The sequence below is a fragment of the Homarus americanus genome, unplaced genomic scaffold (assembly GCF_018991925.1).
Source record: "Homarus americanus isolate GMGI-L3 unplaced genomic scaffold, GMGI_Hamer_2.0 scaffold1498, whole genome shotgun sequence".
In the NCBI taxonomy this organism is placed as follows: domain Eukaryota; kingdom Metazoa; phylum Arthropoda; class Malacostraca; order Decapoda; family Nephropidae; genus Homarus; species Homarus americanus.
The window spans coordinates 170,261-196,252 of NW_024752653.1; the positions used below are offsets into that span (position 1 = coordinate 170,261).

The following is a 25,992-nucleotide window of genomic DNA, read 5'->3' on the forward strand; positions in this document are numbered from 1 at the left end:
CTCTCCTCTCCTCTCTCTCTCTCTCTCTCTCTCTCTCTCTCTCTCTCTCTCTCTCTCTCTCTCTCTCTCTCTCTCTCCACCAAAACAACAAAGACAGAAGGTAAATAGAATGATGATGAGTGTTATTCCTAGAGGTAACTGGGAGAGCGAGCTGAGGTGGGTCACAGTACTCGTGTCACCCGCTGCACCGTATACTGGCTCACGTGCACGGCTTTTAAACACACTGATTGCTTGCACACACACACACACACACACACACACACACACACACACACACACACACACACACACCGGTTGTATATACACAGATTGTACTTACACAGTTTACACATGCACACACTACGTCTAGACAGTAATGCAACTAAAGGTTCTCTCCTTCGTCGGCGTCTCCGTCTGTAGTGAGCATCTTTGATCCAACAGTCGTCAAACTTGGCTTTAGGGTGACGAAGGCGGCGAAGGGGACTACAGGAAGATAGATAATAAGAAGGAGTTTGTATCTAAGTAATCTGAAACAGTATTGACCAGTATCAAGAGGTGAAAGGCTCCAGAGAACTGCCAGTCGTCTTGTTGCAGACTGTAGGCTATTAAAACCTGTACTGATCTTGTAACAGTATGTATGTATGTATGTATGTATGTATGTATGTATGTATGTATGTATGTATGTATGTATTAAGAGGAGGTTAGCCATAATTGGAGTCAGGGAGGGAGGGAGTTATTGATCACCCCTGGTCATAGGAGAGGTACAAGTGTTAGTTAATTTTAATCTACTGACTCAAGGTTCAGTCGGCTGTATGTCGGTCTGAATTACCCGTTATTATTATTATTATTATTATTATTATTATTATTATTATTATTATTATTATTATTATTATTATTATTATTATTGTTATTGTTATTACTGTACCGTGAGTGCACCGTAGCCTTGAACAAGTATACACAAGCTATATCACAAACAATAACTTTATATACATGAGGTTGTAATACTAATCTGTAAACACATATACATACCTAATATTCTTTATGTATATTTCTCTCCTCCACATCATTGTATACAAATTAAATTAACTGATGGATGATGGCGCGTTACTCTGATGACTCGACCAAGATAAATCCTCAATGGTTTAGTTTGTGGTCAGGTAGACAAGGCTGTGTAACTGTACTGACTCCTGCCAGTCCCCTCACAACACGCCGACTACAATGTGTGTGCTTGGTTGTGTAATGAGACGGACACTTAGCATTATTTATCGGTGTACGTGACGATATGTTGATGATATTAAGAAAGTTTTTGTTGTTGTTATTATTATTATTATTATTTGGCAGTTTAGCAGACATATACATAAGAATTAATTGACAGTGGAGAAGGATTTTCAAATATTCTTAAGATGCAATAGTTGTACCTGCCACTCACTCACTCACTCACTCACTCACTCACTCACTCACTCACTCACTTAACTGACAGCTATATTCTATCATCTCCTCATTTTTCAAACTTTACTGAACTTAATTCACTAAAACACTCTCAGTAACTGTGCATTTGGTTTTGTTACTGTAACGTATGCTGTGTTGTGGTCGAGTCTCTGAGCGATTTGGGTGTCATTGTACCAGTCATGTCTGTGTCGTAGCATGAGTAACCTAACCTAACCTAACCTAACCAAACCTAAATGTATGATTAGTAAGAACTCGGTGTGTGGTGTAGGAGTGAAGGAAGGACTTGGTGTGTGGTGTAGGAGTGAAGGAAGGACTTGGTGTGTGGTGTAGGAGTGAGGAAAGGACTTGGTGTGTGGTGTAGGAGTGAAGGAAGGACTTGGTGTGTGGTGTAGCAGTGAAGGAAGGACTTTGTGTGTGGTGTAGGAGTGAAGGAAGGACTTGGTGTGTGGTGTAGGAGTGAAGGAAGGACTTGGTGTGTGGTGTAGGAGTGAAGGAAGGACTTGGTGTGTGGTGTAGGAGTGAAGGAAGGACTTGGTGTGCGGTGTAGGGAGTGAAGGAAGGACTTGGTGTGGTGTAGGAGTGAAGGAAGGACTTGGTGTGTGGTGTAGAATTGAGGAAAGGACTTGGTGTGTGGTGTAGGGGTGGAAGAGGAAGGACTTGGTGTGTGGTGTAGGAGTGAAGGAAGGACTTGGTGTGTGATGTGAGAATTGAAGAAAGGACTTGGTGTATGGTGTAGGGGGTGAGAGGCCTTGGTGTGTGGTGTAGGGTGGAAGGAAGGACTTGGTGTGTGGTGTAGGGAGTGAAGGAAGGACTTGGTGTATCAGTGTGGGGTGAGAAGGGCCTTGGTGTGTGGTGTGGGAGTGGAAGGAAGGACTTGGTGTGTGGTGTGGTGAGGAAAGGACTTGGTGTGTGGTGTGGGGTGAGAAGGACTTGGTGTGTGGTGTAGGGAGTGAAGGAAGGCCTTGGTGTGTGTGGTGTAGGGGTGAGAAAGGCAGCAGTGTGTGTGTAGGGGAGTGAAGGAAGGACTTTGTGTGTGGTGTAGGAGTGAGAAAAGGACTTGGTGTGTGGTGTAGGAGTGAGAAAAGGACTTGATACGTATTGAAACAGTTTATTTAGCCAGAAAAATACAGAGTAAATAACAATAAAAATATTGACATTGAGTCAATGGCGAGCCTGAGCACACTTAGTGGTACCTAATATACAATACATTTATCTCAAGGAATTATTATATAACATTTAATATCATCTGAATTAGTACATATAACCTGGTACGTGGGAGAATGTTACCACGATTATCATTAGTTAGTTAGTTATTGAGGTCTGGGTGTGAGAGGAGCGCATGGGGAGTGGTCTTAGTAGGTCTGGGTGTGAGAGGAGCGCATGGGGAGTGGTCTTAGTAGGTCTGGGTGTGAGAGGAGCGCATGGGGGAGTGGTCTTAGTAGGTCTGGGTGTGAGAGGAGCGCATGGGGAGTGGTCTTAGTAGGTCTGGGTGTCTTATATAGTAAATTGTTTAATAGTTTGATCAGTTTTTATCAAGTAGGTTATTGTCCTTAACCCACACACCCTCACCCTCCACACTCATAAAGGTCTAATAAGTCCTTATGAATCCTTGTGAGAGCTTATGAATCCTTATGAGTCCTTATGAGTCCTTAGTAGTCCTTATGAGTCCGTACGACCTCCGTTAACCGCCTTATGTATGAGCAAGATGGCAGCGCTAGTGAGGTTCCCGTTGGCTTAAAATATAATTAAAAAGACTCAACCTATCTTGACTTATATAACCTTCATTCAGGTATTTAATTACTTTTTGTGAGTTTAATTAAATGGTTAATACACACGTGATAATTACCTTAGTGAAGAAATACCACAATATTTATTAGACTTAAGTTAAAGTCTTATCAAACTTGGAGTGTCTCAAAGATTCACTTGTACTGTAAAAAGTTATAAAAACTAGTGAATTTTTTGTTCATTAATAATTTTACCGAGATATAAATATAACCATCTGAGTATATCGATCAAATATATGAACTGTGATGCTGCTGACATTTAATAACTTAATATATCCGATACTTTTTATTATATAAGGTAGTATGTTGTGTGAGGGCATCAAGTCAGCTTTTTTGAGGGGGAGGGAGTGGAGGATGGGTGGCACTGAGTCACTATTGATGGCCAAGCGACCCTCTCTGGCTACCACAACAACATCGAGGAATAATGATAGACTTGGCCAATAATATATCCTGTCATTAAAAATTTTACAACAACGATGATTTTAGACATGAATGTTACCTGACAGAAGTTTGAAGGTGTAAGTACCAGATGCCGCTATAATATATAATGCTATAAAAGTAGTGTTGGGTTGGTTATGGCCTGAGTAGAGCTTCATATTAATGTATATATTTCACTATTAACCCAAAAAATTCCACCAGATGTGTTATTACCACGTTGTTGAAGGTGATAAATGTTATAATTAAGATAAATTTAAATAATATAATAATGTTGGCCACTTCCCAGTACACCATATTAACATTTAATACACTCAACAGGTACAGATAAATTTGGTTATGTTAATAGTTGTGTAGTTTCTCGTTGTAACAGTTCTGGTTATCATTTAGGAAGTGGCTGAGATAAACAGGTAGGAGAGACAGTGTTGCCAAGTAGAGTAAGTAATCATTATCGCCCATTGTTTACCACGCAGAATGTATACAAATATTAAAAAAAAAAAGATATTAACCTGTTTATATCTACCTTAACTCACCCTGTGTTTAATATATGACTTGGGTCTTATTTGGTTAGGTTATAAATGTCAGGGGCTCGATGGTGAAGGATGGTGGGAAGGCCCTTAACAAGCTCACCATGGCAGCCACAAGGTTCCCACAAAAATGTAAACAAAAGAAGTAGTGGAAGAAGAAGATGGCATAATTAGGTCTCACTGAGGTCAACTGTGACTTAATATAACCAAGGTTGTTGTAGCCTCACCTGCTTCACCACCTGTATGATGCAAGTAATCAATTAAGGCGAACAAAGACTTGATTAATGAATGTTTAGTGAATGAACATGAGGGAGGTAAAATTAACCCCTGAAACTCCTACCAGTAATTTTGTACTAAAGCAACAGGTTTGGTTAGGTTAGGTAAGGGTAAATTTGGTTAGGTTAGGAGTGCGTTTGGTTGGGTTGGGTTGGGTTGGGTTGGGTTGGGTTGGGTTGGGTTGGGTTGGGTTGGGTTAGGTTGGATATATCAAGGTTTCATTACGTTATGGTAAGATATGAGATGGATAAAGCTAAAATAGTCTTCGAATCCGGGGTTTTATTATCCTGACAAAAATTCATGACGTATTCTATGTGTCAGCTTTACACATCCTTCACACATCCTTCACACATCCTTCACACATCCTATATATCAACTTCGTATATCCTGTTGGCTGGCTAGTTTATGCATGCATCACGTATCACACCAAGTAGGACACGTACCTCTGGGGAAGTTAACGGTGCCAGCGAACAACACCCGAGCAGAACCTTGAGTCCCGTCTTGTTGGCTGGACGCGTTCACCACCTCCAGCTTTCTACAGTCGACCTCGCAAGGTTTTCCGTGGTAGTACCGAGGTTGACGCGTACATCCGCCCTCACTCTACACCACACCGGATCTGTTGTCGTGCTGTGAGCCAACGTCAAAGCAGGGGCATGTATTCCCGTCATAGGAAAAAGAACTGTGCGGTACTGTGAGCTCATGACATATCAGAATCTTGAGTGTTACAGGCTTACCACACTGCTGCACGGCCTCCAGTATTAGATTAGAGTGTTTAAGAACTGTTAGTGATAAGAAGGAGTTTAGTTTATCTTTGTGCATTTTATTCATTTTATACACATGATTTATTTATCTTAACTCTGTCTGTTTATGTGTGAGTGTATCGTATTAGTGCTAATAGGCTCCGACCTAACTTGACTAAACCAAACTTAAGCTAACCAAACTTACCCTAACCAAACTTAAGCTAACCAAGCTTAAGCTAACCAAACTTAAGCTAACCAAACTTAACCTAACCAAACTTAAGCTAACCAAACTTAACCTAACCAAACTTAAGCTAACCAAACTTAATAATCAGGTTAAATTAGGGCCAATTTTGAAAGTGCTCATTTGACCTGCCATCATAATAAGCAGACACAGAGGATAAGGTCAGGGTTACACACACACACACACACACACACACACACACACACACACACACACACACACACTAAATTACCTGTATTACCCTGGAAGATGTGGAGGGGGGCAGGAAAGAGGAGTACAGTATAAAACTAATTAAAGATTGTAAAAATCTCACCACTACCATTAATGACACCACCACTACTACCTACTACCACTACCTACCACCACCACTACCTACCACCACCACTACCTACCACCACCACTACCTACCACCACCACTACCTACCACCACCACTACCTACCACCACCACTACCTACCACAACGACTATCACCTACCACCATCACTTTTTTTTCTTTTTTTTTATAACGTGGCCTCCAGCCTCCCCCAATAGCCACACCTTCGCCACCATTTTATTACCTTAATATTAAATATCCTCATACATAAGTTGAGCCGCAGATCTATGCGGCATTCGGTGACTGTAGCCTCATAGTCAATATCTGCAGCAGTTGTCGGAGTAGGGGCAGAAGCTCTCGTTCCCCTGAGGCAGAGCAAAGCCGACCGAAGGAGAGAAAAAGACAGTCGACATCTCATCCAGGCTGTAACGAAACTTCTGGGCTGCTGCTTCTGTTCGGAGATCAACTCCGCGAGTCTGGCGTAGAAACATCTTGCACTTGGTCCCATCCCACCAGAGGTTGTGAACACTAGAGGAGTGAAGCTGCCTTGATCAACATTTTGAATTCTCTCCCCGTATGCCCTTCTCTTGTCGTTCTCGTTCCTCCTATGTGCAGCATCGAGAGCTAGGTTACGGTGACAAGCGGCCATGGGATCAAAAATCCTAATGTCGAAGAAAGCTCGCTGTCCCCTACCACCACCATCCCCCAGTACCGTTACACAAACACCCGCCTCTAGCCAAAGTCTCCACCACATAACTAACGGAGCAGGGAGAAAAAAAAAACAACAACAACACCAGGATTTTCGTAATAATTAAAGATGGAAGATGGCGAAGACCTTGACGAGGATGATCCATTTCTGTCATAATTAACCAGGTAAATCATCCAAACCCCGACAGGTAGGTTGGCAGGTGGTGGTAGTGTTTACAGTGGTTTCAAGTAACGGTCACAATACAAGTTAAACTGGAAAGAGGCGAATACAAGTTAATTTATAAATATACGTTTTGACAGGAGTTCTCACATGAAGATTATCCTTAATTGAGGGTCTCCAGCGGCTTATCCCCTGACTAACACAACACTGGATCATCAGACTTCTTATTCTAAAGCACTCGTCGACCTTGTAGAAAAGTAATAACATTTGTTGATGCGCAGATAATGCTTGATTATAGCTCTTCTGCGCAGGTCCCACGACTCAACGAGCTTCAGGTACCGTTGTATTGATCGCCATGTTTTTTTTGTTTTTTTTATCGAGGATTTTATCACTACCGACGCCCTCACACACACACACACACACACACACACACACACACACACACACACACACACACACACACACACACACACAAGAGATCAGGCTGTATATTCATAGGCTTCATACGAGTAATTTTTTTCCCCTTGAATGAGAATAAGACAACCTTATCTAGTTACAGTAGAGTCTTTGTATATTTTAGACACCATTATGTCTCCATGGTTTTCACATTGTCTAACCGACCCATTAAGATACATTCTCGTACCCACAGTTAGGGAAGAGATATTTTACATACGAGTGTGGGTGATCAATTGAAGGTAACATCTAGTCTGTGTAGCAATAGTGGAGATGTGGCGAGAGAGAGAGAGAGACATCTGTAGCCTTGTTTGATATGTCTTCTAGGTTATCAGCCACCTCTCTCTCTCTCTCTCTCTCTCTCTCTCTCTCTCTCTCTCTCTCTCTCTCTCTCTCTCTCTCTCTCTCTCTAACACCTGCATTGGCCACATTCGTCTTAATCAGGCTCGCCAGGTCGACCCCACACCTGAGCCCAACACCTGTGCTGGGGAGTGTGAGGTGTGGAGGGTAGTCATCTGTTGTCCTCATATCCTCAATATTCGCACTGACGTCAACTTTGGCACCTAGGGGAGGGAGGGGGGATGGAGGGGGATTGGTTATAAGAATAGGGGGAAGGGGAGAAGGGGGATTGGTTATAAGAATGGAGGGAAGGAAGGAAGGGAGGAGTCTGAAAGGGAGGGGAAACATGGGAGGCATCTGGAAGTATATGGAAAATAAGGAGGAGGAGGATAAAAATCTAAAAGGATATGGGAAAGAAGAAGAAAGAGAAGAGGTCATGGAAGAGGGAGTTTCATGGAAAGGGAAGTGTAATTCTGGTAGCGAGGAGACAGAGAAGTGACCAAACTGCTCACCAACACAACACGAAGACACCAGCCTATTCCTGGACGTCAAGATCGAGGTGGTGGCGGCTCAGTCCTACCCCCTTCCCTTCCACCCCCCCTACCCCCTCCCCCTCTACTCCCCCGTCCTCCTCCACTTCCCCCCCTTCCAGACATATCAGGAGGTTGACGATCTTTCTAAGCACTTGACCCTGAAATTGAGAGAGAGATTACTGAAGTGGGAAATCGTCTCCTTGAGTGTATGTGTGTGTGTGTGTGTGTGTGTGTGTGTGTGTGTGTGTGTCTCAGTAAGTAAAGAACTGAATAAACAAGCTGGTTTTTTTCTATGTAAATGAACTTGTATTATCCAGATTCAATGAGTGAGCGCGTTGAGGTGTTGACTCACTGTCCTCACACATCAACATAGTCATCATCATCATTATCATCATTATTTTCCTCTTCCTCATTATCATTATTAGTTTCCTTCTAATCATCATCTTTATCATCATCATTATTTTCTTCCTCCTCCTCTCCTCCTCATCATCATCATCATAATTATTGATAAACTTCATTATTGCGATTTAAGAAAGGAGACCAGATGAAGGAAAGAAGAATAGGAAGATAGGAAGAGGTGGAGGAGAGGCAAAAGAAGAAGGGGGAATAGGAGAAGGCACTATGACGCAAGGTAAGGGGGAAGAAAGGGTGAGGGGGGGGGGGAGAGGTGGTAGAAAAAGAAGGAAGAGGAGGAATGAGGGAACAGGGAATTATAAAGAATATGAAGATAAGTGAAGAGGAAGAAAGAAGAAAAGAAATAAAGGGAAGAAGAAGGTGACTGACGTTGATGTGGTGGTGGTGGTGGTGGTGGGCAGCTGTGTGACCTCCTGCACCGTTATGTCCCCCAGGCTCCCTCTCCCTCCCACTCTCCCTCTCCCTCCCACTCTCCCTCTCCCTCCCACTCTCTCTCTTCTTCCCACTCTCTCTCTTCCTTCCACTCTCTCTCTCTCCCTCCCACTCTCCCTCTCCCTCCCACTCCATCTCCCTCACTCTCTCTCTCTTCCTTCCTCCTCTCTCCTCCCTCTCTCTCCCCTCCCACTCTCCTCTCTTTCTTCCCTCTCTCTCTTCCTCCCACTCTCTCTCTCCTCCCTCTCCTCTACCTCCCTCTCATCTCCCCTCCCTCTCTCTCTCTTCCTTCCCTCTCTCTCCCTCCCTCTCCCTCTCCCTCCCTCCTCTCTCTCCCTCCCCTCTCTCTCCCTCCCTCTCTCTCTCCCTCCCCTCTCCCTCCCTCCCCACCTCCCCTCCCCTCCCTCTCTCTCTCTTCTTCACTCTCTCTCTTCCTTCCTCTCTCTCCTTCCTCTCTCTCTCCCTCCCTCTCTCCCTCCCCTCTCTCTCTCCCCTCTCTCTCTCCCTCCCCTCTCCCTCTCCCTCCCTCTCCTCCCTCCCTCTCCCTCTCCCCTCTCCCACTCTCTCTTCCTCCCTACTCTCCTCTCCCTCTCACTCTACCTCTCTTCTCCCTCCTCTTCCTCCCTCTCTCTCCCTTCACTTTCTCTCTCCCTCCCCACTCTCTCTCTTCCTTCCCCTCTCCTCTCTCTCCCTCCCCTCTCCCTCTCCTCCCCTCTCTCTCTTCTTCCCTCTCTCTCTCCCACTCCACTCTCCCTCTCCCTCCCTCTCCCCTCTCCTCCCCTCCTCCCTCCGTCAATCTCTTCACCCTCCTACTCGTCCTTCCCAACCCTTCTCTTACACACACACACACACACACACACAGACACGTTCTGAGAACTCATTTTCGCAATTGTTTCACTTTGCCCAACAGGCGTTCACTTTATCAACAAGATTTTACATTCCATAACATGAGGTCACATTCACACGATATAATATTCACATCAAACGTTCACTCTCAACAATTCATTTTCACAACACTCGTTCACTCACAGGTGTTCATTTTCACACAGGTAGGTACCGTCCACCAACGACCTTGCCATAGCCTTAATATACCTATGTGTGGGGTACAGGTAAACAACACGGTATTATAGTAGAAGCGAAGTGGGCGTTGCTCTCTTAAGATAAATAATCATATTGCTGTCTGTCTGTCTGTCTGTCGGTTTTTTCAGGGGGAGTAGTAGGGGTGGGGAATTCAGATTCCGTAAATGGTATTCTTGATATTCTGACTAACTGACTTATTCACTGACGGAGATGATTTAGTTGACGTGTCTGCATTATAGTACCTGTTGGAATTTGTTTTTTAAAGATATACTTACAGGGAGGAGGTGTGTGTGTGTGTGTGTGTGTGTGTGTGTGTGTGTGTGTGTGTGAAAAATAAGCATGTATAAATAAATAAATGAATGAATGAATAGTAATGTGTATCGGAAAAAAAATGAAAGATAGGAAATATAAGAGAAAATACAATTACAGGTGTTGAAAGTGATTGATGATGTTTATACAGAGGACAAAATAAAACACACAGAGAAGACTTACAAAAAGATATTGTGATTTATAAATGACACAGGGGAGGTAGACATTAAAAAAATATAAATTACGCGGGAAAGAACTCGGTTTGTTTACACAGAAATGTCAGAATGAAATGAACAGTTGGTGTCTTTGGTGAGGTGTGAGGAGGAGGAAATGGTGAGGTCAAGTCTGGTGAGAGTTTTGGGTTGTGATGTGAAGCCAGAGAGAAATGTCAGAATGAAATGAACAGTTGGTGTCTTTGGTGAGGTGTGAGGAGGAGGAAATGGTGAGGTCAAGTCTGGTGAGAGTTTTGGGTTGTGATGTGAAGCCAGAGAGAGATCGAAGACTTGAACCCTAAATAGCATTAAGACGTCGACTAACTTAAGAGACTTCACTGTTCTTGACTTATTTAATTACTTACGTACTTACAAATTTTATTACTTTATAAGTTTTCGTCTTCCTCGGGTTTTTGTTAAGATTTGTTCAGACGGGCTGTCAGTTCTCTGTTGGCAGCAGCTACCGAGCGTGCAGAGGGTATTGATAACAAGTTAGATATCCATACATTCTTTTTCCTACATAACCAGTAAATGATATTACGTAAAAACTTGCTAACATGAGATACAACTACCCCCTCCTCTATCTCCCCCACCCACCCCCCACCTCATCTCCCCACTTACACCCCCACCTTCATCTCCCTCCTTCCTCCTCCCTCCTCTCCTCCCAAAAATGGAGTCGGAATTTTAATGAACAACCAAAATTTTGAGATGGTGGACGTGTACAGTATAGTATACATGTTAAAGTAAGCCATCTTGAGTAGTACTCGAGGGTGAAGTACAAGGTCTGGTAGATGTAGTAGGAGTATCTGTTAAATATGTCTCTTAAGGTGCCATCATTTTAGTACGATTTATTATATATAACTTATCACCTTTTTTTAATACCGTAACTGAATAGAAAATTAATATACCTGTCCTTACACCTGTACTTAAACTGGTGTTCTATTAATTAGTGATGAACACCTGTATTTATGATCACTACGTCATCAGTTTGTTTATAGTTTTGAATCAATTGACATTTACTATTCACTTTTTAAATACGATTCTTTAAAAAAATATAAATGTCAAGTTCTTATTAGATATACAAAGATACTCAACCCCTTTAAGACCAGAGTGATTCCTAAGACCACACGACCTAAAGTACAGAGGAAATCTTCACTACATTTACCTGTGTTTGGTTTGATTTATATTATTTTACTTCTAATTTATAGTAAGTAAACCTGACGAATATAAAGATGTTACGCTAAACCTATTATTACCAGAGATATCCTAAGGGCAGTCATTACCGACCTCTGTCCTATAGTTTTTTTGGGCCAATGTGTGGTCAGGTTGTTGCTAGTCATAAACCATAATAATAATCGTGTTATTTTTTTTATTACCTCCCACTGACAGATCTCTTGATATGTGTTAAGGTATTTCTCGTGTTGGTCTAATCATTATCCAGCTTTTGACCGGGTAGAGATTAGGTCTTATTAGGATATAGAAGTATTTAGATATTTTGATTAATATTTACGTTATAATTAAAGAAAAAAACGCCAATTAAGTACATTTTTCATCCGTTGTTTTTTTTTTAGACATAAGTAAAGGAAAGTTACGAGGATTCACTGCTATGTGGGGTGTTAGTCGTCTCTATGGAGTCGAACACAATCCATCAAAAAGCTACACCCCTGTGGTCTTCAAACTCAGGTAGACACGAAGTAAATGAGTGACGTACTACATTCCAATTGTTTTCACCTACAAATAGTATACTTTTATTTTAACTAACACAATAGTAATTAGCTTTTATTAATCAGGTATGCTTAATATTTGTGCTTTTTTATTTTTTCCCTTTAGTTTCGATATCTCAGGTGATTATCTTAACTCAGGTATGTTAAATATGTGTTTTTACTTTGGTTTTTCTTTCAGGTTAATATTAATTAGATGATCTTGGTTCAAACTCGTCCAACAGGTGTTTTGGATATTGTTATTAGTTCAGGTATTATATGTTTAACCTTCGTCACTGAGATGTGTTTTATTATTTATTGTGTCTGTTTGTTTTTAGTTCAGGTATACCATTAATTTGTTTGTTTTAATTGAAGTGGATACATACATACATACATACATACATACATACATACATACATACATACATACATACACGGGCAACAGTTAGGTTATAAAGTATACAAAGGTCGTGGCCTTCAACTTCCCATTAAATTACCTTAGTTGACAAAACCTGAGTTATTCCCGGTAAAAAATATTACAAAGATAGAGTTAAATATTCCTATTATTCCCGGCAAAATATATTACAGTTACAGTTTAATATTTCCAGTATCTGCGGCAAAATATATTACAGTTACAGTTAAATATTGTCGCTAAATAATGTTGCGGTGTTGAATCACGGACGAGGAGATGAAAAAAAAATCCCTCATTCGTCAAACACATTCATCAGTCATGTCAATAAAGGCGAGTTTGAGGATGAATAAAACGAGGCAAATATGTCGCCAGAATAAATTTAAACTTTGATATAAAAGTTATTATTTCTTACGGTTTTAAATTTAACGCTAAAACGAATCACGAGAGAAAAAATATATTGGATGTGGGTTTTTTTTAAAGTTTGTGTTGTATCAGAGAAGAAATTTAAAGTAAAAAATATTATTAGTTTCTGTGTTAATTTTCCCCGGCGTGTGAAAAAAATACGAATGAAAAAATTACAATAAAAATAGAATAAATTGCAGTAAAAAAAATTAAAATCCACGAATAAATAGTTTTATTATTTGTTTTCATATGTAAAGGATTATTTCAGATCTTGTAAAATAAAAACGAAATAAACAGGAAATAATTTAATTCTGTTATAAATATTGGGTTGGCAGGTGATGGAAAGGGGTAGTGGGTAGAGGGTTGGCAAGGGGAGGTAGGAAGGGGGTGAGGGTTGGAGGGTTGGCAAGGGAGGTAGGAAGGGGATAGGGGGTGGCAAGGGGAGGTAGGAAAGGGTAGTTAGGTGGTGGGTTGACAGGCGATGGAAGGGGGGAGGATAGGATGGTGGTGGTGAGGGGTGGGAAAGACTGGGACACACGTTTGGCATTCAGTAGCGCTCCCTCACTGGTGGTGATGGGCAGTGTGCTTGTTACTTATTCAGTTATACAGTCATACAGTTAGTACAGTCTCCTCTCTCTCTCTCTCTCTCTCTCTCTCCTCTCTCTGTAGCATCCCGTACACACATAAGGACGTCCCCATCACTGGCCTCACTTAACCTGACTTTAATAGGTCCAGGTGTGATAGGGATCGAGGCTGAGGGAAGATTTATTCCCATATGTCAACATAATGATACTGACGCTGGCCTCAATCCTCCCAGCTCATTATAGCAACTTCCCCCCCCCCCCACCCCTCCCTCTTAACTGGTGAAGTACAGTGTTAAGTGCGTATTTAAATGGCTTATTTGCGTAATACCGTGCAGTTAGTGGGGGGGGGAGGAGGTTAATAGCGTCGATTTCACTTAGATACGGGTTGAGTTATATTGACCTGGGTAGAGGGACAGAAAACTGGTGGGTGAATTCATGGTACAACCCGCCCCTAGTGGAAAAGGTGATGTGCTCGACCACCCACACATCTCTACCACATTCCACCTCTCTATCTTCAAATCTGGAACTGCATAAGGAACATACACCCAATGTATTTGGTATATATATATCCAAACTGTTATATAACTCCGTAACTCTAGTTGATATTTAGATTTCCAAGAGCTCTATTGTTGATCGTGACATCTTTATCTGCCTTTTTTTTCCAGTCTTTTCTCAGAGGTTTATACCATGGAAGACTCAACTCTATGTCAACAGAACACAAACTAGAAATTGGTTTGTCTTAGCTTGGTATGTTGACTTGTGTTGAACTAACTTGAAGTGGCGACCTCTGAGACCATATGTGCTTCCAGTGTTTGGGTAATACCTCTCCATGTTATACTCCAGGTATTTATGGTATACTCGTTGCGTTATTGATATTCTCTTTACATGGTCTTAAACGTCTCTTTCTATCACCTTGTATCTTACGGTTCACCTTGCTGGAGTCTTCACACGGTGTTCACAAGACAGGTTCTTTAGCCCAAGTAACCAGTTTCGTCACTTTTCTCTGATCATTTTCGATTTCTGGGATATTTTACTGATCACCTCAAGATTAGACATCCCAGTTTATTTCTTCTGATGATGGAACACTTTAATGCTAACCTAACCTAACTTAACCTAACCTAACCTAACCTAACCTAACCTAACCTAACCTAACCTAACTTAACCTAACCTTAACTAATCTAGCTTTACCTAATTTGATCTAATTTAATCTAACACAATCTAACCTAACAAGACCTAACCTAATCAAACCTAACTTAGCCTTACCTAATCCTTCAGGTGGAGTTGGGTTCTTTAATCAACATATGAAATAAGCTGGAGTGTCTGATAATTAGGTAAAATAAGCTGGGGTGTCTAATCATCAGGTGAAATAAGCTGGGGTGTCTAATAATTAGGTAAAATAAGCTGGGGTGTCTAATCATCAGGTGAAATAAGCTGGGGTGTCTAATAATTAGGTAAAATAAGCTGGGGTGTCTAATCATCAGGTCCTCCTAGTTTTATCCTCTGACGTATTAACTGCTCATTGTGGATCCCGTACAGCCATCTCAAGTTACCATCCTGTGAAAAACTGATCGCTGGGACAACCTTTCATCACCTACCTGTTGTTGACTTCATCATCTAAATGACCTCCAAACTCTCTCTCTCTCTCTCTCTCTCTCTCTCTCAGTTGCTCATTTTCGGTCTATATACTGTATAATACAATCTTGAACATTTTTACTCGGAGTGTGTGTGTGTGTGTGTGTGTGTGTGTGTGTGTGTGTGTTTTATTAATCCATTTGAAGTGTTTTATTTTTTTGAGTATTTATGTAACTGAATATAATTACAATATCTTCAAATCATTGGAACAGTGTGGACTCGTTCTTCTGAAAACACACACACACACACACACACACACACACACACACACACACACACATACATACACACACATACACACACACACCGTCAGATATTTTATTAAAGTTTATGACGATTAAGATTGGATCGAACAACACTTGAGGAATGCCGCCTAAACATTCACCCGTCCAGCCAGAACAGAATCAAAATATATATTACCTTTTATTTATTTACTTCTTTTTTTTTTACCAAACAAGAAAGATGAATGCCAATGTTGTGTTACTCCAGTAATACTGCTCTGTTTATTATGGCGTTGATGTGAAGGCTTTTGTCGAGTTGTTATATAGTTAAAGTAAGTATATATATATTTTTTTTTTACTTTCATTTTATGTTGATCTGAGGGAGGGAGGTGTTGGTCTGTCTGTCTGTCTGTCTGTCTGTCTGTCTGTTGGTCATGTTGTTTCTTCCTCCTCCTCCTCCTCCTCCTTCTCCTTCGTCTCCTTCGTCTTCCTCCTCTTTCTTCTTCTTCTTCCTCCTCTTTCTTCCCCTCCTCTTCCCCCCCCCTCCCCCTTCTTCTCCTTCCATTAAGCAGTAATATAATGCCTCTGGGTATAAGAGTTTATTTGCTATGATATTCATGATGGTGTTCAATGGTTCCTTAAGGTACTTACGAGGAGGTGCTATTGGTGCTTCTGAATCCGCCACTACCACCACTACCATACTACCACCACCATACTACCACCACCATACTACAACCAGCACCACGCTACCACCACTGCTACCATACTACCACCATCACCACTATACTATCACCATTACACTATCTTACTTTACCACCACTTGACCACACCATCACCCCACCACACAACTACTACCACCACCATCACCACTATCACTGTCGTCACCATCCTCACACCATCTTGATAACAGCCAGGTTTTCATCAGCCCTCATCGTGACGACACTATCACCAGACACTATCACCACTTGAGATAATAAATGGAAGATCTCTTAGTACCGTTTTGATTTTAACTTACGATAAAACACTCTTGAGACACCACTTCCCTGATGGCCAGATTAGCCCCTTGAGTACGATGATTTAACTTCTTGAGCACGATGATTTAATCCCTTGAGTACGATGACTTGATGATTTAAAAGAGGTTTTGTCATCGTACTCAAGGGGTTAAATCATCGTACTTATGGGGTAATAAACACTGTCATGAGGCTCAGTTTTTCGCGTCCAGGAGTTTCATGGAGATCGGAAGACTCGTTTCTTGGTTTATCGTGTGAGGTCTAGTACCGGATAATGGGGACAACGTTGAATATAGGAAATACCTTTGAAAAAACATCACTCGGATAATTTGGATTCTTAGGGTAAATTGGATAAATAGAACCCGTTGGATATGTTTTTTTTATGCATTTATATGTTTTTATTAACATGTTTTCTTATGATCGATCCATATACCGTTATCACACAGCCTATACTATTATACCCTGAGTTCCCTGGTATATAGAAACTATTTGTCTGTTTGTGAGCTTTCTATAGTGCTATGGTCGATGTGTGTGTGTGTGTGTGTGTGTGTGTGTGTGTGTCCCATAGCATAACCATATAGGCACGTACTGTATATATCTCTCCATTACTATAACATAAGACAATATACCCGTACCTCACCTGTCAATTACCCATCGCCCCAAAATAAACCATGAACCAATCAACGTCGCCTCAGACACCAGCTGATATCGGGACCAGTTTGGGTTTTGTTTTTTGTTTTATTTTCCGACTTTTTTCCCCCCGGTCGATGATGATGTTAAGGGGCTGTGTTATCTGAGGTGAGTCACCCAAGGTCCTTGTCTCTTTCTCACGCCCTTTCTCACGCCCTTAGGTTTAACCCTTTGTGCCACGGTGGAGGGAAAGAGAGAAAGAGAGAGAGAGAGATAGAACGGAGGGGAAAAAAGTTGCTTGACTTGGAGGGAGAGAGGTAGGAGGAGTTTCACCAATGCGACCCTTGTTTGAACAGTGCATTTGTCTGGTATTATGGAGGGAGGGGGTAGGAGAGAGAGATTGGTAGATAGTAAATTCGAAGAGGGTGTGAAGACAGTTAAAGATAAAAGGTAAGTAAGAGAGAGAGAGAGAGACTATATAAACAAACACGTACCATATATATCCAAGGTGTAGATACCATAAAAGAATCACTTACACCCACCGGACACTTTCCATTCATAAGAGCGGCCCTTCCACAGTCCTCCATTCATTGCCTGTGAGTAATGATATTTAAGACCCATCCTTACCTCCTCACCCATCTTCCCACCTCCTCCCCACCCATCTCCTTCCATCCCCACCCCATCCCCACTCCCAAATACGCCACCAGGATCTTTAAGGAGGGGAAGGGAGGAGGGGTAGGGTAAGGTGGGGGCTGGAAACAACTAGTGGAGGAGTAGTAGGAAGTGTAAGTGTTGGAGGTAACAGGGGGAAGGTCGAGAAGCACACACAATACTGTAAATGGTACGAGTCGTGTCACCAGGTCGCCAGCAGGACGGTGGGTGATATGGAGCCAACGTAAGTAATAGAAAACATTGAATTCACTTTTTTTTTAACACTACAAAGTTATTGATGCTTATAAGGTGGGGGTTAGGTTAGGTTAGGTTAGGTTACGTTAGGTTAGAAACTTGAGGGAGGTGATGTAGAGTGATTGTGTGACGATGTTGATGTGTACGGTTACCGAAAGTGACAATTGTTTTTGTTTTCACATTGTGTATGGTCTTCCCTTCCTGGTGGAGACACGAATATGTATTTCTGTATGTATGTATGTATGTATGTTTGTATGTATGTATGTATGTTTGTATGTATGTGCGTGTGTGTATGCAAGATAAATATACAAAATGGTGTTTAATGTCAGACTTAAGATAATTATTACCAACATTAGAAGGTTAAAGAGTACACACGGTTGTAAGCTCTGGTGTGGTGTGTACTCTTCAGGTGGACGCAGTAATGTAAACTTTCCTCTTCACTGGACGATCATCACCTCTGGATTGATTACGAACAGTTGTAAAAATATAGTGTTTATAGTGAAGAATAACCTCAGTGTTAGAGTGTGTGGGAAGGAGAACATTTTACAGAAATATTTCAGCAGAATTCGAGTGTCAACAACGACAAGAACAGCTCCCTGATTACAGTAACAGCTGGATGTGAAGGTGGGGTAAAAATAGCACTCTGTTTGGTTGTGTCTACTCAGTACACCCCCCAGAAAATGTTCTCCATGACATCGATCAATGTTGAAAGTCAAGGAAGGGAACTTTTTTGTTTATCTAGATGTGTAAAGAACGAAAATGTTAAACTGAAGGTCTGATTCCCAAGGTTTTCTGGTGGTAGACTAGATTAGAGTAAATCAGGTGTCGAGTTGCATAAAATCCTTCACAGGTCTTCTATTAGAATGTCACCTTTTATAATGTCACCTCCCAGTTATTTCTTCTTGTTGTTGTTTCTTAATTTTATGACTTAAACCTTTAAAAAACAAAACAAAATGGCATTATGTTTCTATCACCAAGTATCTCATCTAAGAAGTTCATTAAAAAATAAACTCCTGTGCTTGCCTCAGTAAGAGAGGTTCATAAGGTGGGACTTAAGAGGTGAATGATATTAGGTAGTGCGGCAGGTGGTAGCGGTATTCAGGAAGCAACAGTGAACGTTCAACACCCCCGCTAGGCTGAAGGTGGACCCGCTGTTATTGTTGTCAGGGAAGTGATCTTGTTCTGTTTATTATGATTATTGTGGTCGCTTAGGACTTGAGGACCTTCATAGATGATGATCGGTTTATTACCAAAACAGGACATTGAAACATTGAAACAGTTTTGACATTGGTTTCACATTATCGTCGTAAATTAACACCCTAATTAAGGTAGTGTTACTTCATTATCGACGATTTAAATATTTATTCGTTCATAATTACTGATTTATTAATTCAAGAATACATTTACCACTGTGACCGTATTCCTGGGTTCAGATTCTCTAAGATTAATTTTTTTCACAAACGAATATAACATTAAAGTCTTACTCACTAACTAAATCTAAGAAATCAGATTAGTGGCCAAAGCGATCTAAAAACAGCGATGAGACTCAACCGTAACTAGAAGTGTTATCTCATCCCTCAGACACCAGAAAAAATATAACATAGGGCCTTCAGGGACGCGGATCACTGACCATTAACCTTTGGTGGTGTTGACGTAGTTGTCACATCACCCGAGGTATCACGTTTCTATCTCTTATAGTTAGTCTTCTTGGCTTTAGTCCAGATTTTCAACCATTATTAAACTAATTTTCTCCATTAATAAGAAAAAAGAAACCAATATAGGTACAGTAGAGTCTTCTTGTAATGTTAACGCCATCTTGGTCTCAGGACGCTATTATCGTTCAAGTAAGCCAGACCTGCGTCTTTTTAAGGGAGTATTGTACTTGTGGAACCGTTGAACGTTCGGGAGTTTATTATCAGGAGGCGTCCATCAAGACTTAACAACAGTCTTACATAGAAATCAACAGAGGCGAGTGAACCGTGGCTGTGGTCAAACAGTCTTCTTCTCTGAGAATTCTTATTACGTTCCACTGCCATGCGCTGATCTCACTGCCAATATTAGCATTGACTGGCTCCCATTATCAAAGTTAAAGCCGTTATGACTGTTAATACCGTTAGGATCGTCATTATAGTGAAGACCGTTCCTGCCGTTACGACCGTTATTGCCGTTAGGACCATTATTACCGTTAGGACCGTTACTGCCGTTAGCTAAGTCTGCCTCACTTCCAGAACAACAATGGATACCTCGACTGGTTGCTTAACTGTAAGAAACTGCCAGGTATTGCAAACCGAATTATGCAACAAACCCACGCTAGGTAAACACAGTGACTAGTGTCTCTCCCAGCCCATCAGTCACAACAAGACACTGAACAAACATTACACATGTTGGATCACCTGAAGATTAACCCCCCAGTTTATTTCACTTTAAGTTTAACCACCATGATATTAACCGAACCTAACCTAACCTAACCTAGATCAAGTTAGTATAGATAGACTTGGGTTAATTACCTCTTTAGAGCGACTTATATTATTAGTGAAAGTTATTCTCATAAGTTATTCATGTACAGTACAGGTAAGACCGGGTTTACCTAACAAGATGCCCCAACAACACCTGGTTTGCCCTTTAAGTCAAGGTTGATTGATCACTTCACCTGTCTTAACAATCACTTAGATGGCTTTTAGTAAACACGCTAACTCACCACTTCCACTCCTGTGCTTGTGTACCGTAAAGAAAATACCTCAAGAGATTAAATACAACAATTTCTCAAGACTCCATCACTTAGACATAGCAGAAACATAGCTAAACTCAATCACCACCTTCATTATCATTCCACAAATGACTCGTAAACAAGTAAGAGATGCTTGTTTGGTTCTATTTCTTAAGGTCACCAGACTCATTAATCTCTATATATAGCGGAAACGGATTGCTGAAGATTAGGTACCCCAACTGACCTAACCTAACCTAACCCTCCAAGTAGTGTAAGGAAGTTTAATCATCAAGTGAAATAAACATGGGTGCCTTCAGGTGATCCGCGAAAGCCAAAGGATTGCTTAATTGGTTAAAACGTGGGTCAGGTGACACTTGTACCTGGCAATGTTAACAGGTTCACCGAGAAATACACGACCTCGCATCCTCACCTTCACTTACCTGCGTCAGTCTATATTCTCAGGTTCGTAATTACAGGTACACTAATTTTCACCCAACCAGACATAACAAAAACATGTGTCGTCTTACGGTAGAGTCTCAAAGTAATTTCAATGCCATTTTGGTTGCATGTGTTAACAAATTACGAAGCAGAATTAAATTAGAATCTCAAAGAAACTGGGTTGATATTCTCTAAGATTCGTAAGTCATATTTTACGTATTATAAAGGTAACTAATGATCAATTACTTTCGAGTCTCTTCGTAGATTTAATGCTTATGTGGTAGGTGAAGTGAGCCAGTTTTAACCTTTCAGATAACTCCAAGTAAAGGTTGAAATTTTAACTTACGAAGGTCCGGGAATCCGCAGAAATATGAACCCCAATTAAGGGAAAATTTTAATTTGTGATGCTTGATGAATCCGGACCGGGAGCTGCAACTCTTACTCCACGATGAAGCACTTAACAGCTGACGTCTTATGGTATCAGGCTGTTTGTCTGTCGTGCTGTCTCATGTCTGTTTTGTTTTGCTTGTTTGATTGTCGTGTCTCTCTCTCTCTCTCTCTCTCTCTCTCTCTCTCTCTCTCTCTCTCTCTCTCTCTCTCTCTAACACAACATCGCTGAAATATTTATACCCACCACCAAGGCCGTGCGCCCACAGTACACAAAATACCACTCTCGGTATCAATTTCTTTAATGGATACTATAATATTCTTTCTTCTCTCGTATCAGTTTAATGTCCTACAGAAGTTTAGTTTTTTTTGTTGTTTCGTGTGATATATATGTTATCTCTCTCTCTCTCTCTCTCTCTCTCTCTCTCTCTCTCTCTCTCTCTCTCAAATCGTAAGCTAACGTGGTTGGTGGTAAAAAAAAATCATAATTTATTGATGTCTTAATGTTCGTAAGACACGCAGAGCGTTTCCCGGGTCTCTGATTGGTTGACAGACGATCAACACAGAGCTGACGTCACCCTCATCTGCGGAGGAGGGCTGTCCCGGTGTAGATAAGGTGGGTGTAGCTTGTGAGTGTCTCTGTGTATCCGTGTGTGTCTCCTCCTCCTCCCACCCCCATGCCCCTCCGCCAACCCCATCCCCCTCCGCCAACCCCCATCCCCCTCCACAAACCCCCATGCCCCTCATCTCCAAGACTCCACCAGTACCTCCAAGACACATTTTCTATCCTATACATACACAAACACACCTCCAGATGAACCTAGGTCCTCCTCCCACACCTCCAAGATGACCTAGGTCCTTCCCACACATCTCCAAGATGACCTAGGTCCTCCTCCCACACCTCTAAGATGACCTAGGTCCTCCTCCCACACCTTCTCCCTCCCTCCACTTCCTCCCCACCCGAGACGTCTGCCTCCCAACTCTTCTCCCCCCTCACCACCCAGGAAGCACCCCTCCTCCTCCTCCCCCATCCTCTCCTCCTTCCTCGCCCCCACCCCAGGCGCCCTCCCCGAGGCCCAGGGTAGAAGGTGGTTGGGTCAGACAGTGAACTGACCTCTGCTAGCCCGTTATCTGCCCTCACAGCACCCTACCCATCCCCCCCTCCTCTCTCTCTCTCTCTCTCTCTCTCTCTCTCTCTCTCTCTCTCTCTCTCTCTCTCTCTCTCTCACTTCAATTCTACTCACCCATACTTCACCCACTCACCCTCCAAATTCCCCTTCCTCCCCCGCCCTCCAGAACACCCCTCCTCCTCCCCCACCTCCCACTTTCACTCTAAAACCACACCTCCATTTCCTCGCCCTTATCCATCCCTCCTTAATATGTGTTCATCATCCACTTGTTGCCTAACCCAAACACCTGTTGCCCAATTCATTAGCAGTTGCGGTGGTCAGGTGGATACAGCACTCGCCTCCTGTTCCGTGGGTCGTTGGTTCGATTCATGGATGCTCCTAGTTTACCCAGCTGTAAATAGGTACCCAAGTTTAACGAGCAGTCATGCCTATAGGACTCCATTTCACGCCTTAAACTGTAATATTAACACCCCCTTACCCCTTAATCTGTCCTATTAGCACCCCTTTAACCCTTAGACTGCAATATTAACACCCCCTTAACCCTTAAACTGTAATATTAACACCCCCTTACCCCTTAATCTGTCATATTAGCACCCCTTTCACCCTTAGACTGTAATATTAACACCCCCTTAACCCTTAAACTGTAATATTAACACCCCCTTACCCCTTTGAGTCTTAAACTGTAATAATAACACCCCCTTACCCCATAAACTGTAATATAAACAGCTCATTACCCCTTAAACTGCCACATTAACATCTTCATATTTACTAGGTCAATATATTGGGTACAGAATATTATAGTGACCCGACATATTAAGGTCAGGGGTCATTAATAACACAATAGTGAATTCAAGAGTAAGTGAAATGTGGGTGGTGGTGACCGTAGAGTTATGCGGACGAGGCTAGACCTTTACACTGTTTATCCCTTGTTAGCCTTCTCCTCCTCCTCTTTCTCCACTTCCTCCTCGTTCTTGTTCTTCTTCTTCTTCTATCACAGCACACGTACAGTACCTACCTGAAACTCGCCTAACCGTTTAATATATCCTTCCGGTGACGAATCAACAGTGAGGATCATTTCATAAGAGGAAATGATTGGCTGAGAGGTGGTGGGGGTGGGGTTATATAAATGACAAGATACCTGGATTCTATAGTTAGGTGTTGTTGTTATTGTTGCTGTTATTGTTGCTGTTGTTTTGTATATAGCTAACCATAAGTAACTTTTTTATTCATTGGATCATAACTTTCAAATAGTTTTGGTGATTTTTTACGTTAAGTATTTTTAAAGTACATTTGGCAATTTCCTGAAAAAGTTTATGTAAGTGAGAGTAATCTTTATACCGTGTGAAAAGTAACATGAAGTAGTTTTAGTAATTTCCAAAGTATTTTCGGAAAAGTAGGCGTATCATTGTGCGAAAGTAACATTTTATTTATGTAATACCCCTGTACCACCTATTAAGAAAATTAAACAAAATTCCTGTTTGATTATTTCCCCTAATTGGAGTTAACTGTATGTAGTAAGTTAGGGTACAGTATCAGTGTAATGTTGACGCCATTTCGTGTCATTACTTACACTAACCAGCTAGATATATAATAATACTAGTTAAGAGGAAAAGAAAATGATTCTATAAAGTTCCATCTAACTGGTTGACGTAAACTAATGTAAAAATAATAAGAAAATGAAGCCCAAATTACGCTAAAACTCTACATTAATTTGGCACATAACTTTGTATATCTATTTACTTAACAGGAAATAAAATTAAGGTAACAATCTCCCCCAAAACATTATTAAGTTGTTTTTTATCTTAAATGAACGAAACAATTTAAAATAGAGTCTCGGTGTTATTTTGAGGTTATTTTAAGATGTTATATTTGTTTTTTATATCAAGTTCACCAGCCAAGTGCATCTTACATCTTCTATTAGGCTGTTACAAGGCTCTCTACATCATACGAGCCTCTCAGCTCTTACATCTTCTATTAGGCTGTTACAAGGCTCTAGACATCGTACGAGCCTCTCAGCTCTTACATCTTCTATTAGGCTGTTACAAGGCTCTCTACATCGTACGAGCCTCTCAGCTCTTACATCTTCTATTAGGCTGTTACAAGGCTCTCTACATCGTACGAGCCTCTCAGCTCTTACATCTTCTATTAGGCTGTTACAAGGCTCTCTACATCATACGAGCCTCTCAGCTCTTACATCTTCTATTAGGCTGTTACAAGGCTCTCTACATCATACAGGCCTCTCAGCTCTTGAGCCTCTCAGCTCTTCTTACATCTTCTATTAGGCTGTTACAAGGCTGTTCTACACAGGCTGTTCTACAAGCCTCTCAGCTCTTACATCTTCTATTAGGCTGTTACAAGGCTCTCTACATCATACGAGCCTCTCAGCTCTTACATCTTCTATTAGGCTGTTACAAGGCTCTATACATCATACGAGCCTCTCAGCTCTGTTACATCTCTCATTCTTACATCTTCTATTAGGCTGTTACAAGGCTCTATACATCATACGAGCCTCTCAGCTCTTACATCTTCTATTAGGCTGTTACAAGGCTCTCTACATCATACGAGCCTCTCAGCTCTTACATCTTCTATTAGGCTGTTACAAGGCTCTCTACATCATACGAGCCTCTCAGCTTCCAGACTCAGGCGTGTTGACATGACTCACTAAATCTGCGGTCACTAAATCTGCGGTCAAGGGAGACGGCGTATAAAAAGTTACGTCGTCATTTTCTTACTCATGGGTTGTGTTTTGCCTCAGTGTCGGTGAAACTAACTGAGGGCTATCAAATTTTTTTTTTTTGCTCAGTCATATAAATATACGAACTGTGTAATTTCCGGTTTCATTACATCGGTTATAAAAACATTTGAGATGGTGTCTGTGTCCTGTGTAAGTCAACAATTACACACACGGGAAAAAAATCTCAAATTCTTGCCAAATGTTGCAATATTTGTACAACTGCATTTTAAAAGTCTTGAGAATTATCCTAAAATAACGTTATTTAGACGTGAATTATTATCACAATTATCATTCATTTTTTTCTGTAATCCTTATAATTACAAGCAATATCCCGAAACCTGTACAGGAAATTACGAAGACAATAAAAAAATATCAAATGGCACCTACAGTACATCGGAGGTCAGATGACGTGTGAGGTTCGCGGTAAACATTAGATCGTATTTTTCCCAGGACGGTCTAAGACACATGTACCTACCTGAAACTCACCTGCCCGTTTAATAAATCCCTCCGGTGACAAATCAGAAATAAAAATCCATTACTTATTAGGAAATGCTTGGCTGAGAAATGAATCGCTAACATGGTAGTTGGAAAAATAGAATTAATGGATACATATTCATAGGATGCTGCCAGGAACCCGTGTGTAAAGTCTGTGGGGTCTACATGCCACTTTATGAATGCCACTATACACGTGTTAGTACAACAGCCAGAAGGTGAA

The 25,992-nt window shown here is 41.4% G+C and overlaps 1 protein-coding gene across 1 annotated transcript; it reads right to left on the bottom strand.

Annotated features, from left to right (window-relative positions):
• Window positions 1-325: 325 nt before the first annotated feature.
• On the bottom strand, window positions 326-19,917 carry LOC121855157. Its single transcript, XM_042350025.1, has 3 exons — window positions 19,834-19,917; window positions 4,894-5,050; window positions 326-462 (listed from the first exon to the last, which is right to left on the bottom strand). Exons 1-3 carry the CDS (start codon window positions 19,915-19,917, stop codon window positions 362-364), a joined length of 342 nt encoding a protein of 113 aa, XP_042205959.1. The 3' UTR covers window positions 326-361.
• Window positions 19,918-25,992: the final 6,075 nt, after the last annotated feature.